Source organism: Fusarium proliferatum (genome assembly GCF_900067095.1).
Source record: "Fusarium proliferatum ET1 genome assembly, contig: FPRO_scaffold012, whole genome shotgun sequence".
In the NCBI taxonomy this organism is placed as follows: domain Eukaryota; kingdom Fungi; phylum Ascomycota; class Sordariomycetes; order Hypocreales; family Nectriaceae; genus Fusarium; species Fusarium proliferatum.
In genome coordinates, this window is record NW_022194801.1 from 297,780 (window position 1) to 312,894 (window position 15,115).

Sequence of the window (15,115 nt, forward strand, 5' to 3'; positions counted from 1 at the left end):
TCAGCCTATCGCCACGCCTCAAGGGGGCGTAGAAATGAGCTCATAACTGATGCCGTAATTACCTAGTAGGCAAATGTCATTGCATGGAAGATTCACGATAAAAATGCGTTGGAGTATAATTACCAAGACCTCCAAAACATCTACAAGTTTCAATTGGCTTTTATTGATCTTATCATATTCCAAAAATGGCCTATTATCTTGTTCTTGATAAGATATTCTTCTCTTTAGCCCTCCAGTTCTTTTCACGTCTTAGGGGACGAAAGAAAACTTAGGACCTTGATCCTAAATGACAAAAAGACTCAGGTAATCTAGTATAAACTTAGGATTACCTTTTACTGGGCTTATTTTAACACCCTATCTCAAGGTCCGATATTTTCTTGCTTCCCGAGGGACGTCTCATACAAAATTGCACAACCTGACAGTTTCGTTTCGCTTCTGGCTAACTGTGTGAAGCCCTATAGTTGCGCCATCAGAACAATGCTACGCATTTCCCGATATAAGGCAATACGAATCATGATCACCATGCTAACCCATAGGCTTCAGCCCTAAGGGATGTGTCATGTGGCGTGCATATTTGGTAAAGGCTAAAGCCATTCGTGGGGAGGGAGATCGCGTCGCGCTTCTTAAGGTGTCGCGTGTGACGTGCCGTATCTAAGAATGTCATACAGTCCCTGAATGTGATACAGCACGTGACCCTCCTATGGTTTTCTGAGATACCTTGAGGTATCATTTTTCGATGGTGAAGTGCTAGGTCTTTGCCACATCGAATAGACGATTAGGTAGCCCAATTTTCAAATCGGTGTCCGTACCGAGGCTGGATATTAATTGATGCATCGAATGGAATCCTTGACCCATTCGGCTGGTAGCCAATAGTCTGGTATCTAGTTCGACCAGTTTCCCGAGATCAAGCCCTGATGACAAAAATATCAAAACTCGACTTCGACACTTTCAATGGCTTTCTGCTGTTTGTCCCCATTTTCGTTTACTAGGAACCAGCCCTGACATTCAATATGCTGGTTTGCTAGCAATATATGCCGGTAAATTCTCGGCCGTAGTCCTGTGTAGCTGCCACTTTGAGTTCTTAGAGCGGGCTGTAACAACTACTAATTAACCCCACTAATCAGAAGCTGCCAGTTAGGTGGCTAGATGACCAGGACAGTGCTATTTGATGAACCCACCAGTAGGCTGTAACCTGAGGGACAGTGTATGGCCACTTGTAAACTTTGGTACCTCACTATCTGATACATGGTTTCCCAAAACCCTTCCACTCGATTTTTTTCGTTGCCCCGTTTAAAGGTCACTCAAACCACAGCGTTTACATCACCACCGCAACATCACACGAAACCCTCTTCTAGTCGGATCCTCGAAAAAAGAAACATCAATCTACGAAGCCTTCACGTCGCGCTCCCCGCCGATCACAACAATTAACACTATCGTTTACGATATCGCATACCGCATCGCCCTACGCCTTTGTCTCTGGACCATCGCTTCAAGCAGCGTTTTTGTGCTCCCGTATCCTTACCTTGAACTAAAGCTTTTTGCATTACTGTTGCGCCTTCGCTCCAGCAATTTTGCCAACAAGCCTTTCTTGTCACAGTACAGCTTCTGGTCACCATCCCTCAGCTGTCACTTGCATCATCCATCCCGAATCGACCTACCATCGACCTTCGCGCCCTCGATCTTGAACGACAAAGACGTTTCTCACCCACTACTGTCCTTCCGAACTGTCAATCAATATGCCGACCAATCTTCCCTCGAGCTTTGCCTCGGCTGCCGCTGGCCAAAACGCCAATTCCAGGGGAGGAAGAGCTGATGGAAGAGGAGCTACTTCTGGAGACTGGTTAGTACTCACTTTAGTTCCCACTGAACTGCATTGTTTCCCCGGTGGTGGTTGTTCAGCGGAGACGATGGTTTTTTCGAAACCCTTGTTTGGCCTTGAGTAGCGGGACCTTGTATCATGGTGGATGTTGTGCTGCACATCATGTCCACCAAATGCTCCGCGTGTAGCCCGTGGTTGTGGCGTGCAATACCCTTTGTGCTGCACAGCGCTTGAGAATCTTAGGGCACCTTCTGCCTTGGTTTCAAGAGTAGCAAGTGTGCTTGTCTTGGTTTTAGTGAACCGTATGCCACTGTGAATATGTCAAATTTGCCTGCTGCAGTTGCACGGCCCGCCACAACTTGTCATGCCACAAACTACATATTGGTTTTCACGAACTATCACTAATTATGTCACAGGGCGAGGAGAGATGGCCGCTCTACCAATGGAACTCTTACCTTCCGACGATCATCTACAACTCCTTTGGGTCAGCCTTCTTCGCAGCCGCCGCCCTCGACGGATCACGCAGTTCAGCATCCTACCGCCGAAAGCCCTGTGTCGGCGTCTCCATCGACATATGAGCTGCCACCAGCGCGGTACACCAAAGAGGACCTGTTAGAGATGTACCGTCCACAAAGGTTAGCCGACGACCCAACTCGTCTATTTGCCACGGGGTGGAATCCTGGCCAAATGAATGGGCATACTCCTAGAGGCTGGGGTAAAAGCAACGACAATCATATTCCACAGGAACCTGGCGCGTGCTGGGATGATTCTGGAGATTCAACTCCAATGGGACTGCAGGATATGTCGTTGGAGGAGAAAGAGGTGCGCCGCCCCCCGCACTGTCCAAAGTTTGTGCTAACCACTAGTAGGCCTTCAATGAGATAAACTCGCCGCTTAAACCTCCGACCCAAAACAAAGACGCCCACCAAGGTGGCGCAAATGGACGTAAAGCATCCTTATCCCAGGGCACCTCCAATACTTTCGGCGTCAGTTCACCTTCGTCAGCTACACGACCCGGGACTCGACGACGTGAGACTATCGAATCCAATCCTTTTGGTGGAAGTGCTTTAGCATCTCCCACTGCTAATCGCTTCTCTCGTGACGATCCCTCTTACTGGTTTCAGCGTAGCAAAACCGATCTCAAAGAGGCTGAAGCCGACGAGTCCGATAGTGAGGCCTTTCCCCGTGACGCTCCTGGAAAACTCCCTCCTTTTGGAAATCTGATGCGTTCCAACACGGGCGGTATCGGGGGTACCAATCCCATCTGGCCACCCTCGAACCAGACGACACCTGGTGTAGGAGCTTTTGGTAATTTCGCGCTGCCGACTTCGCCCGCCGTTGGTGACAAACGTGTTGGCGGTGCTGCTAGTGGGAGCAGGTTAGCTCATCTCATTCCCAAGGACAGCTCGGATAACCTCAGTGGCAAGGCAGCTGAGGGTCAAAACCCTCTCAACCAGCAGTCTTGGCGGCCTCGTCCTCGAACCGATACCGATCCATTCGGTGATGATACCCTATCAGGAAGCGCGGTTCTCGGCGGAGCTCAGGATACTGACACTGGTGGGATGTCTCAGCAAGCAAACCGAGCAGGAACCCTAGGGACTCCAGTCAAGGGGTCCGCTGGCGACTTCGGCATGGCAGGCCTGAATTTCAGATCCCATGGGGATGAAGGACCTGTCAGCCCCTCCGAGACTAATCCCTACCGCAGTCCTCCTGCTGATCGACAAGGCCATGATGAGATCGATGCTAATGACGACAAGACTCATGGCGCAAGCCTTCACGATGGCCCTGCGAACTTCGGCTCGATCGGTCGTGGTTTTGGTGGCTATGATGGAGGTGATCGTAGTCAGACCTCGAGCGTTGGCGCTAAGGCCTACCCTTCTTTGAACACTTTGTCAGGTTGGCCCGCTTCTGGTAATCCTGCAATTGGCACTCCGGATCGTGAACGACCCAATCTAGGTGCCGCATTTGGTGCTTCTCTTTTTAGTCCTATGGGTGACCTACAGTCGCCTGGACTGTCCAACCTAAACAATGTCTTTGGGCCCGCCGGTACTGGTGGTCTTGGGACAGGAAGCATAGGTCGTGGAAGCAAGATGGGCTCTCTCTTCCCTCCCGCAATGCAGGCACAGATGCAGAGTCATGAGCATGATAGCCTCTCCGATTCTTTGCCTGACCTACGTCAGAGCAACCCTCTCGGCGCTATTGGCCGAACAAACTTTGGCGTACCGCTTCGCGAGGGCGACAGTCCCATGCGAGCTAATCGCGGTGTGTTTGGGGCACTTTTCCCAGGCCCTGAAGCCTCCCCAGCACAAGGTATCTTTAGCACTGGGGAACCCAGTCATCCCACCACCACCGCAACTGCTCCTCAATCCCTTACTCCCGTTGGCGGTGGTCTGCCATTTGGTGGCGGACAAGGCAGTACTGAGCCTCCTACAACTCAGGCCCAGCGCACGATGGTCATGCCAGATCGTATGAGATGGGTATATCTCGATCCTTCTGGACATGTCCAGGGGCCCTTCACAGGACTTGAGATGAATGATTGGTACAAAGCCAACTTCTTCACCCCTGACCTCCGTGTAAAGAAGGTCGAGGATCAGGAATTTGAACCCTTGGGTCAGCTCATCCGACGTATAGGAAACTCGAGAGAGCCATTCTTGGTTCCCCAGATTGGTATCCCTCATGGTCCCCCTACCCAAGCTGGACCTTTCTCTCCCCAGGGAAACAGTGGAGTAGTCCCTCCCCTAAGTGGTGTGTTCCCTAGCTTTGGACGCACTCTTACGGCTGAGGAACAGAACAATTTGGAAAGACGGAAGCAAGAAGAGCAGTATCTCATGGTACAGCAGCGCGAGTTTGTCATGCGAGCTCAAGCTATGTCTAAGTTCCCTCTCCCTGGCCCAATGCTCCAGCATCACTCGAGTGCGCACAGTTTGCAGAGCCAACCAAGTTTTGGTAGCATTTCGTCCCCGAACCCCATCGGAATGCCTCACCAGCAGCCCATTGGTGCTATGCCACCTTCCGGAGCTTTTTTTGATGGAACTGGACCGGTTGGTAGTCAAGCAACCATGCCATCGGGCTCGGGAAACGGAGACCTGTTCAGAGATGATGATCTAAACAATCTCACAAATAACGAACGCCAGGTGCTTGCAGGCCTGCAAGGCTCTGGTGCTCCACAACCTATTGGCGCCCCTGGCGCTGATGTGGCACGCGCTGGGCTTCCGGATACTGATAACCTAGAGCAAGATCCCGAGGGGTTCAAGGAGCGCCTTCAAGAGTTTGAGGTCTACCGAGCGCAGTTCGAGGCTGAAAAGGCGGCCAAGGATATCGAGGGCAACGGCGAGGAACCAATTGAGGAGCCCTCCTCTGCCTCTGAGGTAGCCACTGAGGAAACTCAACGGCCCATAGAGGCCCCAGCTCTGACTGGTAAGGCTGCTCGGGCCGCCAGGAAGAAGGCAGCTGAGGATGCCTTGTCTTTGACTCAACAGGTCCAGAAGACTCAGGCTGCTGCCGCCGCTGCCGCCGCTCAGCCAGTAGAGCCCGATATGCCCATGCCTTTCCCTCCCCCTGCGTCCACCGGCACTCCACTTCCGGCTCCGACAGCTCAGCGTGCTCGTTCGAACCTACCTGAGCAGTACAATCGCTCTCAGACCGGAACTCCTGATAGCGTATCAATCAATGCTCAGCCACCACCCCTTGCTCCTTGGGCCAAAGACCACGGCGCTGAAGGACACAAGGGACCCAGTCTGAAGGAGATTCAGGAAGCTGAGGCACGAAAGGCTGCAAAGGCTGAGGAGGCTGCTGCTGCTCAGAGGAAAGCTATTCTCGAGCAAGAGGCTGCAGCACTCAGAGAGAAAACTGCTGCCGTTGCCAATGCTGGCCTGCCTGCTACCAGTACTTGGGGTCACGGCTCGCCCGCTCCTTCTGCCAGCCCTTGGTCCAAGCCCGGACCTTCCAAAACGACTTCTACTTCTACCCCCTCAGCTCCAGCCTCTAGCAAGAAGACTCTCGCTGAGATCCAACGTGAAGAGGAGCTTCGAAAGCAGAAGGCAAGCCAGCAAGTGAGCTCACAGGCCGGAACGCCGACTAGCGTATCAAAGAGTTATGCCAACCTCGCTGGGAAACCCGGCCAGCCCACACTCACCAATGCTGCATCTGCGGCGGCGGCGGCGGCTGCGCCACCCCCTGGAAGCGGCTGGGCAACCGTTGGTGCTGGTGGCAAGATCAAGGCACCCTTTGGCCCCTCGTCTCAAAGCCGGTCTGTCAGCGGAACAACCATCAAGCCTATGACCTCTCCTGTGAGGTCTGTTTCTAAGCCAGCTGCACCAACTAACGGCAAAGCCGAGGGCGGCAACACTGCTATGGAGGAATTCAACAAGTGGGTGAACCGGGAGCTCTCCCGGGGCATCACTGGTGCTATTGATAGTAAGTCCCTTTGACAAGTGCAGAATGATTCTTATTTGACTTGAACTAACCAAATCCCCTAGTCCCCACCTTCCAAGCTGCCCTCGATGTGTTGCCCCTCGACACTGGTTTGATTGCTGATGCTGTTTACTCCAACTCAACCACCATGGATGGTCGTCATTTTGCTGAGGAGTTCGTTCGCCGCAAGAAGCTCGCTGAGCGTGGAGTAGTCGAAAAGCAGCCCGACAACAAGGGAGGAAATGGGGGCGGTTGGAGCGAAGTTGCCAAGAAGGGGAGCTCCAGCAGTGCTGCTGCAGTCGCTACTAGTCCTCGCGATGATGCCAGCATGCAGGCCGCGGGATTCAAGGTCGTGCCAGGCCGCAAGAAGGGCAAGAAATAGACGACTGAATCTGTGCGCATTGGATCCTGTCAGAGACTTCGCTGATTACTATCTATTGAAGATGGCAGTACTTTCTCTGGTTGAAATAGGTTGTTCTGTCTGGCATCGGGATAGAATATTCTGCAAGCCAGGTTCAGATGTACCACGGAACTTTGAGTTTCAAGGGCATGAGATGATGTATGATGGGGAAGAAACAAGAAACTGTTGATGACATGGATCTTGGAGTTGGGCTGGAGAAATATCTTGTTGTTTCAGTTCTTCGACTTTCATGCGACTACAGGTTATTGATTAGTGTGTAGGAGACTAGCTCAAGCCTCATGCAGCGTTGTTGGTTATCCCAAAACTTCCATGCCTGTCACCTTGTGAAGTAGCAGTGATTACGGGTCTTTTGCCGTGTTCGATGAACAATTCGCCTGGGAAAACCAGAATCAAAGGACCAGACCAGTTTAGAGCCATTTCATTCCCAGCCTTTTCTATACTTCATTTTACTCTTTTCTATCATGATCGACATTTGGCCTAACCAGGTCTTTTTCGTGCCCAAATTCTTTCTTCAGGAGGAGATTCTTAGTCCTTCCATCAAAGCCTCCAAGGTCTTCCAACCCTCGCTTCCCTCCCATCTCTCCTTTCCTCGGCCCATTACACTCCTTACGGCGCTTCTTGCCTTGCCCTTCCATTTACTGCCGATGGACTCAACTGAAGGGCCCCAGTTTTCAAACACAGACACCAGCTCATCAGTTCTCTGTACGACTGCAGTCCATGCACCCTCGTCAACAGTCCAGTCTCGCGCCTCGTCGGCTGTCGTGGCTGCTGCTCCGGGCAGAAGACCACTGCCTGAGGATCCGACAGCTGCGCGCCAAGCTCGCTCTGCTGCATCAATAGCGCCTGCGTAGTCCCTTCTCCAAGCGCGCAGACGTGAAACCAGGGTCCAGAGTTCGGAGCGCTGTGTGATGAGGGGGACGACTTCCTCTTCAAAGAGTCGCATCACCAACCGTTCTGGTGTGCCACGGGGAGGCTCGTAGACACCCGAATCTGAAGGCTTTTCCACGGAGAGCACCGCGTCTTGAAGCAACGCCCCGAGAACATCCGTGTCAAGAGCGTCTTCGGACTTGCGAATCTGGATAATGTGCTTGAGAGCGAGGATCATGTCGGGGATAGCAGGTGGCTGCACACGTGAAGCCAGTGTAAGTACGTTATCCCAGATTCGCCAGTTATCGTGTGCAATGGAAGCTCCTCTCTTGTAGGCCGCCAGAGATTGGGCCAGAAGAGTAGCTGGATCGCGATTTGAAGGCTTAGACGCAGCGGCGAGAGCAACATTGTCCTCTTCGTCCTCTGCAGGGACAGGCACAGGGCCTTCTGATACGGGAGCAGGGTTGTTCTTAGCCTCGGCAACAACTTCACAGTAAAGACTCCAGAGAGCACTTCCCAGGTTACTCCAGGTTCGGGCATCTTCACCTCCAGCTGTGTCGCTTGCAGATCCAATAGAACGGTTGAATGCCTCGGCGGCATCGCTGAACTGCGCAAGTCGCAAGCTGATATCTCCAAGACGACTCCACATCTCGGGACTCAAACGGTTCACAGTTGTCGCCTTCTTGTAGGCCTCGCGGGCCTTCTCCCATTCCTTCTTCTGCAGGTAGTACTCGCCGAGCGACTTTTGAGCTCTGGCATATCGGTGGTTGGAGATTTCCCACGCACGCTCATAATAGGACGGTTCGTTTTCTATATCACCTAAAATACAGAAGAGTCGGGGAGCGTTGGGTGGAGGAGGATCGCGCTCGGGGCCAGAGAAGTCTGCAGCCTTGAGAAGTGTGACATCATCACCGATATCTTCATCATCAGGGTCTGAAGTTGATGCTTGGTCACCAGTACGGTGGAACAACCTCCATCGAAGAATTCCCTTGGCCTTTGCCTCGCCACCACTGCCACGGCCATCTTCATCCTCTGACGCAGCGGCACTGGCAAGGCAGAGGGCAACTTCAGCCCATAATCGAAGGCGCTTGAAAATTTCGAGAGCAGAAGCGAGAGAGCCGATGCCAGCCCAGGCGTACGCCAGTTCAGACTCGAGATGCCATCGTGGAGGTGAACATATAGCGTGAATGTACTCAAGACGTACATGAGCCGGTGCAGACTCAGAGGCCTTGGGCGCAGGCAGGAAGGATGTTGGCTTGGGCTGAACAGGCGCAGGAACTTCGTCAGGGCTGGTGATTTGAATAGCAGGAGCGTCTGTTTCCGAGCTTTGCTCCGTTGCCTCGGCTTGTTGTTGGGTTTCCGCCGTGGTATCAGTGAGTACCTGGTCTGCCACAGCCTGAAGCTGAAGGACACCTCTCTCAACCGTTCGGCTGCGGTGAACCTCGATTCTGGATCGGACCAGCAATGCCTGAGTGTATATTTGCCAGTTCGTAGACTTGTCTCCGATGACTCTTACTGCGTAGGGCAGCACCTCTGCTGAAGTGAGGGTATCAATGGGCGAGAAGGCATCCTTCAACGTAGCCTCAGTAAGCAGAATGATCTGGTCAAGAGGGGACAGTTGAGGCTGGTCTTCGGGTGAGAGATCAGCCAGGGCAGCGGGAAGAGAGGCCTTTTTGTCGTTTCCGTTCGTTTCCTTGGTAAACTGAATTTCTTCGTGTAGAGTGTCGTCGTTCAGCTGAAGAGCATCTGGCTTGGCTTCCTCTTCAGCATCATCCACTCGCTGCTCAGAACCGCTCTTGGCCAAAACGACAAGCTGGCTGATGCTGTTCTCTTGGAACTTGGTTCTCTTTCCAAGGGCACCTGAAAGCGCATACTCTAGGCCGCTTGTTTGTGAGGCCTCCTTGATGGCTTCCCTAGCCTTGTCGTCGCGACCGAGTAGAATGTAGTTGTTGGCGGCTTCAACGAGGAACTGCACTTTATCATCACGGCTCCAACCATCGTCACCTGATGCCCAGACCTCCTCTCCGAGGATCTTGGACCTCACATTGTCAATTCCTTCCAGAATCTGGGAAGCCAGCGTGGGCACCTCGCTCCATTGGGAGCTTCGAGCAAAGTTGGATCCATGTCCGAGAGTGGGCTGGGTCAGGAGCTTGTAGTGCCAGATGTTAACTCGAAGCTGTGTCCAAGCAACACTGTTCTTGATTGGCTTTTCCTCAGAGGTTATCTCCACTACATCATTGACGACCTGGCATAGCTCCTGCGTGATGATGTATTTCGCTAGGGTGAAGAGTTCCAGGTGAGGAATGTAGGCATATGGTGAGACGCCGTCGACCTCAAGATAGCTAAGACAAGCCTTATGGAGATGAGCGTGGCCATTTTTTGCATCATCCGACTGCTGGCTAGCCCATGCCTTAGTAAGAAGTGTGCTTAGAGCCGCTGACTCTGGGAGAACAGGACCAGTGACGTTGACTTGTAGGAAGGCGTTCAAGGCAGCAAGACCAACGGCCAGAGCTTGGGGAATATCTCTGTCTGTAGCGGGTTGAGCCTTGGGATCAGGTCCGGATGTCAATCGAGTAATGAGGGCTTGTATCAGAGCCCCGGCCACCGGAGCTGGGTCCGATACGGAGCCGAAGGTAGGGTTCGGAGCGGATTTTGACTCGAGAATGATAGAGGCATAACGCCCGTTGCGCAAAGCGCTACCACATTCGCTCAAACTGTCCATAGCTGAGTGTGTAGGTAGTTATCCTCGAGACGATATTTTATTTTGCCTTAGTTGACCAAAAATCGACGCCAGTCGGGCGTCAACGTTATGGCGTTGAGAAGGCAGAGTTAGGTCTTGGCCCCGGCCTTGCACTGCACTGGACTGCACTGAAGACCTCTCTACTCTTCTAATATGTGAAATAGGCGAGAATAAAAGTACAGTCAATCTGCGAGTGTACACAGGCCGTAGGAGGTGTTCTGGACTTATTCCTCCCTTGGTATAATTTTTGGTGAATGGTGTTAGAGTTGTGCTTGGTGTTTACTAATACAGCCAGTCGTAGGCTTCTATCAACTTCGCCGTAGTAGTTTTTTTTTTTGTGGTTTTTTTTTCCTCACTTCTCCGCACCGCTCGCTGCCCCTCATCGGCCGGCCACCGAGAACAACGGAGTTTCCCCCCACCAAAAAGTCTCCGTCCCGGCCGAAGTGTCAACGGCCCCAAATCGAAATGATCTTCTATGGCTGCATCTCTGACAGGTATATATTTACATAGTATAGCATTATTGGTCTGATTAGCAGTGTGCTATTTGATAGTAGTCCTATATTGTGTCGTGATCGACGTGTAGCTTTTTATATTACGTCAAAAACAAGCAAACAGGCATAGATAGGTATATAGATATACCGATTTGCTCCCGAGACTGAATTGAGCCTTGGAGAATCAGGCCAAGAAGATTCGTCTGTCTTGAAAATCTCAAAAACTTGGAGAACAACGTTTCTCTTGGCCTAAGCTAAATCTCTTCGTAAAAAGCTTACGTATCGTATGGTGGTGGCACATATAGCCTTGATCTTTAGGGATGTATGGCACGGCTATCGAAAGATTGGCAGCTTGGCTCAAACATGCCATGGTCTCCGAGTTCTGGAAATTACTTCTTTTCTTGGCCTGTCTCATCTGGCATCATCTTGTTCAACAAATGAAGAAATTTCACTCAACGGCTCAACCGAACCGATAGAGAGTGTCAAGAACCGATACGATGTTTTCTGAATCTTGTGGATACCCTCATCAACCGTCGTCCGACATGCTCAGTAGCTTCAACAGGCTTACCAGGTTCCTGGTTGAACCACGTCTTATACAGCCAAGCGTCTTCTCGTTTCGCTACCAACGTTTAATAAGGAACGTCAGGGTCCGTTGCAGCCGACAGGGCTCCTTGTCCGTTTCCATGAGCCATCCCACTTTTCAGTCCCTGATCTAGACCCTATCGATGCAATTAGACCGCAGCTAGACAGAGTTGGGGAAAGCCATGCGCCTCCCTTCAAGACGTTTAGAACGGGGGTCTGTTAGTCAAAAACCGTACCAATCGAAACTAAAGAACGCAACGGTGTACGGAAAACGTCCAGCGTCCACCAAGGTTCGACGAGTGCGGTCAAAGTGGGTGCACACTTGTCTATGCGTCGCATAGCGCGAGGTTCGGCGTAATACCGAAGCCTATGAGAGAGGCCTTTTGGTTTGTATTGCACCTCTCAAGATTTGGAGAAAAAGCTTATTGCTTCCTCAACACGGAGAGATTTATGTTTCCATCAGCGCCACTATGGCTAGGCGCCTGACGTACAACGGTTCAGCCATGAGTGAAGGAGCCGCAAATGCGTCACCAAGCGGGAGTCTGACCGTGGCATTCTGTCAGGCAGTCAGAGCATCCAAATAACGCACTTTGTACGGCGGACAACAAGCGGCCAAGTCCGTGTATGCTAAGGCAGCCAGAAACCACCGCCAGTCGTAATTCGATGCCAAGAATTAACAGAGACAGCCTTCCACCAACTCTGAGATGCAGCCAGGCGATGGAGTCAAGCAGTGGAGACTAGCGTAAATCCTAGCCGGTACATTGAGCTATTGAACGTTTGAGACGGTTCATTGGACAGTTGTAAGACAGACGCACTGGACTTATTCCGTAAACGATGGTAATGATCGAGATGGACCTACTCCGTAGTCTGCTAGTCAATGCAAACCGGGCGCACAAATACTGCGCTGCAGGGCGAGAGCTGTGCGACAAACTTCGGAGTATAGTCTCAGCGAGTGAGAAATTGGCGCCAGGCGCGCCAGACGCAGTTCACGGAAAGGCATGTTACATGTCTCGGCCCGTAAAACCAGCCTATACTGTCAGGCCCGAGTCGTGAAGAACAAGGGTCCGACCCAACTCACCTTCAGCTCGGTTGAGGGTACGGAACACCCAGGGCAACACGTCCTTCAACTGCACTATGAACTCTTCCCCACGCGACAGGGGCGATACCGTTCAGCATGCTATGCTGCAGGTTCTATCATCATGATGTTGCAGCGCAGCTATGCATGTTTCCCCTTGTTCCAAATAGGGTTTGGGGATACCAAGAATTTTGTATTATACGGTTTGTCAGTAAAAGGGTTCAAACCAGACTGGGCATGATATTCGTTGGAGCATAGCCAAGTACACTCCCGTCCAGACAAGCTTTCTCAGTTCTTCGAGTCGATGTGTATCCTTGAGTATCACTTGTCCAAGACTCCTGTGACTAGGTTATTTGCATCGACAACCAACAATTTGCAAAGAAAGATGGTGAGACAACTGCTTTGAGTTACTTGGGGTTACATCTCGGTGTCTGGGCGCTCTTAGGTGCGTCGCGCATTCCGCTCCTCAACGCATGTTAAATGATCGACACGTGACCGGTGAACCTCTCTCGAGTATCCGATATCAACATGAGACATCCAATGTTGACGTGTGCTACAACCGCCAAGTTTGTGGCGTGCGTTGGGGTCAAGCTGATGGTGGGAAGCGCGTTGGTGTGAGAGCGGCGAAATCAGACGTCGTTCAAAGTAGGTTTTTATGTAATGACCACCCGTGACTCCAGTTTCTTCAAGGCCATTCATCGTGATTACGGCCTTGATGAAGTCAAGTGTCAGAAAGAATTGCCGAGCTTGAGGGTCTTGAGGGGATGCTAAAACCCCAGATTCCACGCAAATGGGACTCGTTTTAGGGTAGTTTGCTGATCTCGGATGCACAAGGGACTCCGTCATTGATCTGGGGTCCAATAGATGTTGATGCCTCTTCTGTCGATCAAATTCTATGCCTGAAGGATTGATGACATGAGGCAAGCATAGCGAGCCCGGGACTGAGTGCCGACTAGTGAAGGTCTTGGGTAGCCTGTCTAGCTGTTCTGTCTGTGAGTTATGGTGGTGAGGTTCAACCCCTCTGTAAAGAGGTACCGCGTAAGGTGGAGGACTCGCTAGCAACGGTTGTGGCCCAATCTGGCAGGCGCAATCGACCTTGGTTCAGCCTGACCATGATGACGTCAGAGACAACGACGGACATTATTCCTTTGCTTTGGTTGGAGTAGCACGTGAGCAAGACAACAGTCTTTTCAACAACAAGAATTATCACAAAATCATATCAGAGCTTGCGGATTTATGCAAGGCAATCATGTCTGAACTCTACATGTCCTTTCGGTCCGTGTTGAGAGAAAATTGCGCAGTCGTTGACTTGGCTACCAATTTCCACGCATCAACATGCCTCTGCTTGGTCTGGTAGGCCATAAACTAACGACGAGCTTATCTTTAGAGGAGACTTTATAGGGCACTGGCCACTGTAAGATAGCTCCATCCATCCGCTTCAGTGGAGGGCACCCACTGAGGCGAGTTGTTGGAGAAGCTCCACACTGCTTTTTCAGTGGAGGCGACCCCTCTGGCGGAGTTGGCTCCAGCCAGAGCCTCCAGATCCCCGACTTCCGTGGAGCCTCCGAACAGGTTCAAGGCATTTGATATGATTCAAACGCCGGGCAGTTCTCGGACTGCCCAGGCAAAGACCCCTTTCCAAGAGTAACACTAAATCCGCCAAGTAGGCACAGGCACCAGCAATTATAGAGGATGGCTTACTATGGTACTTCCGGTGATCAGCATACATATATCCCAAGACCCAGGGTCCAACGTCAATCGGCAAAAAACACCCTTATCAGCAGTGGTCCACAGTCGGGGAAGCATCCTGACAAGGATGCATGGATGCGTCCAGTGTGTGTACGAGGTACAGTACATGCAAGTGGACAGAGAGATACTTCTGATGGGGTAGATCCCACCCCTCTCCATGGGGGTGGAGAAGCGCCAAGTACCACGGCCTCGAGCAGTACATGCAAGCCAAGGAAATATCCAAAGACGCAAAATGACCCGACAAGAGTCGAGTCGAGTCTAACCGCACAAAGTTTGGACTCTGACCAAACATCGTCATGAAATACATCACCCTTTGCCCTGGATTGCATGTTTGGAAGTGGAACTGTACTAGGATGGACGATGAGCCAAGAAGCACGAGCAGCAGGATAGCTGCGAATGAAGGGAGGGCGGTGCTTCTATGCCATGGTGTCACCAAGTGGAGAGAGCTGAAACGTCCTTGAATTAGTTGTCTCTGTGGAAAGATGAGAGACTGATCAGAGGAGAGAGTGTGTGTGAGCCCTCAGCGAGTGATGTACGGAACACCAGAGCCTCGTGGTTCGTTAAATGGGCCAAACCGTGTAGATGAACCATTCCTTTGGGTCCTACCACCGCACGCACATATAAATGGTCAGCAGAGGGGACGCCGAATACGATACATCGCGCGGCCTGATCCATACCATGTCGACTCTGGCCGCATCGAAATTCAGTACATTTATGTGTATGCATTCTGCTCTGAGAAAACTGTGCAGTACAAGCAATTCAGCGCAGTTTCTCTAAGGTAAAAGCAACAAAAATCGAAACTACACTCTGGCATTAGGCCGGGATTGGTTGGTTGGCTCGACCGGGCGTAAAGTAGGAATAGCCCTTGTCACCAAGTCTGTTACATCTGACCGAGGTACTCAATATGCCTCACGCAAGGGTGCAAATACTTGGAAGTGAGGTAGCCAGAAGCAGTTGG

The 15,115-nt window shown here is 51.7% G+C and overlaps 2 protein-coding genes across 2 annotated transcripts; one reads left to right on the forward strand and one right to left on the reverse strand.

Annotated features, from left to right (window-relative positions):
* Positions 1-1,736: 1,736 nt before the first annotated feature.
* Positions 1,737-6,614, forward strand: FPRO_13208 (uncharacterized protein; the record flags this gene model as incomplete). Its single annotated transcript, XM_031222635.1, has 4 exons — positions 1,737-1,840; positions 2,236-2,641; positions 2,689-6,235; positions 6,298-6,614. The coding sequence occupies 4 exons, from the start codon at positions 1,737-1,739 to the stop codon at positions 6,612-6,614; spliced, it is 4,374 nt and encodes a 1,457-aa protein (XP_031088075.1).
* Positions 6,615-7,164: 550 nt separating this feature from the next.
* Positions 7,165-10,242, reverse strand: FPRO_13209 (uncharacterized protein; the record flags this gene model as incomplete). Its single annotated transcript, XM_031222637.1, has 1 exon — positions 7,165-10,242. The coding sequence occupies one exon, from the start codon at positions 10,240-10,242 to the stop codon at positions 7,165-7,167; it is 3,078 nt and encodes a 1,025-aa protein (XP_031088076.1).
* Between the last annotated feature and the right edge of the window lie 4,873 nt (positions 10,243-15,115).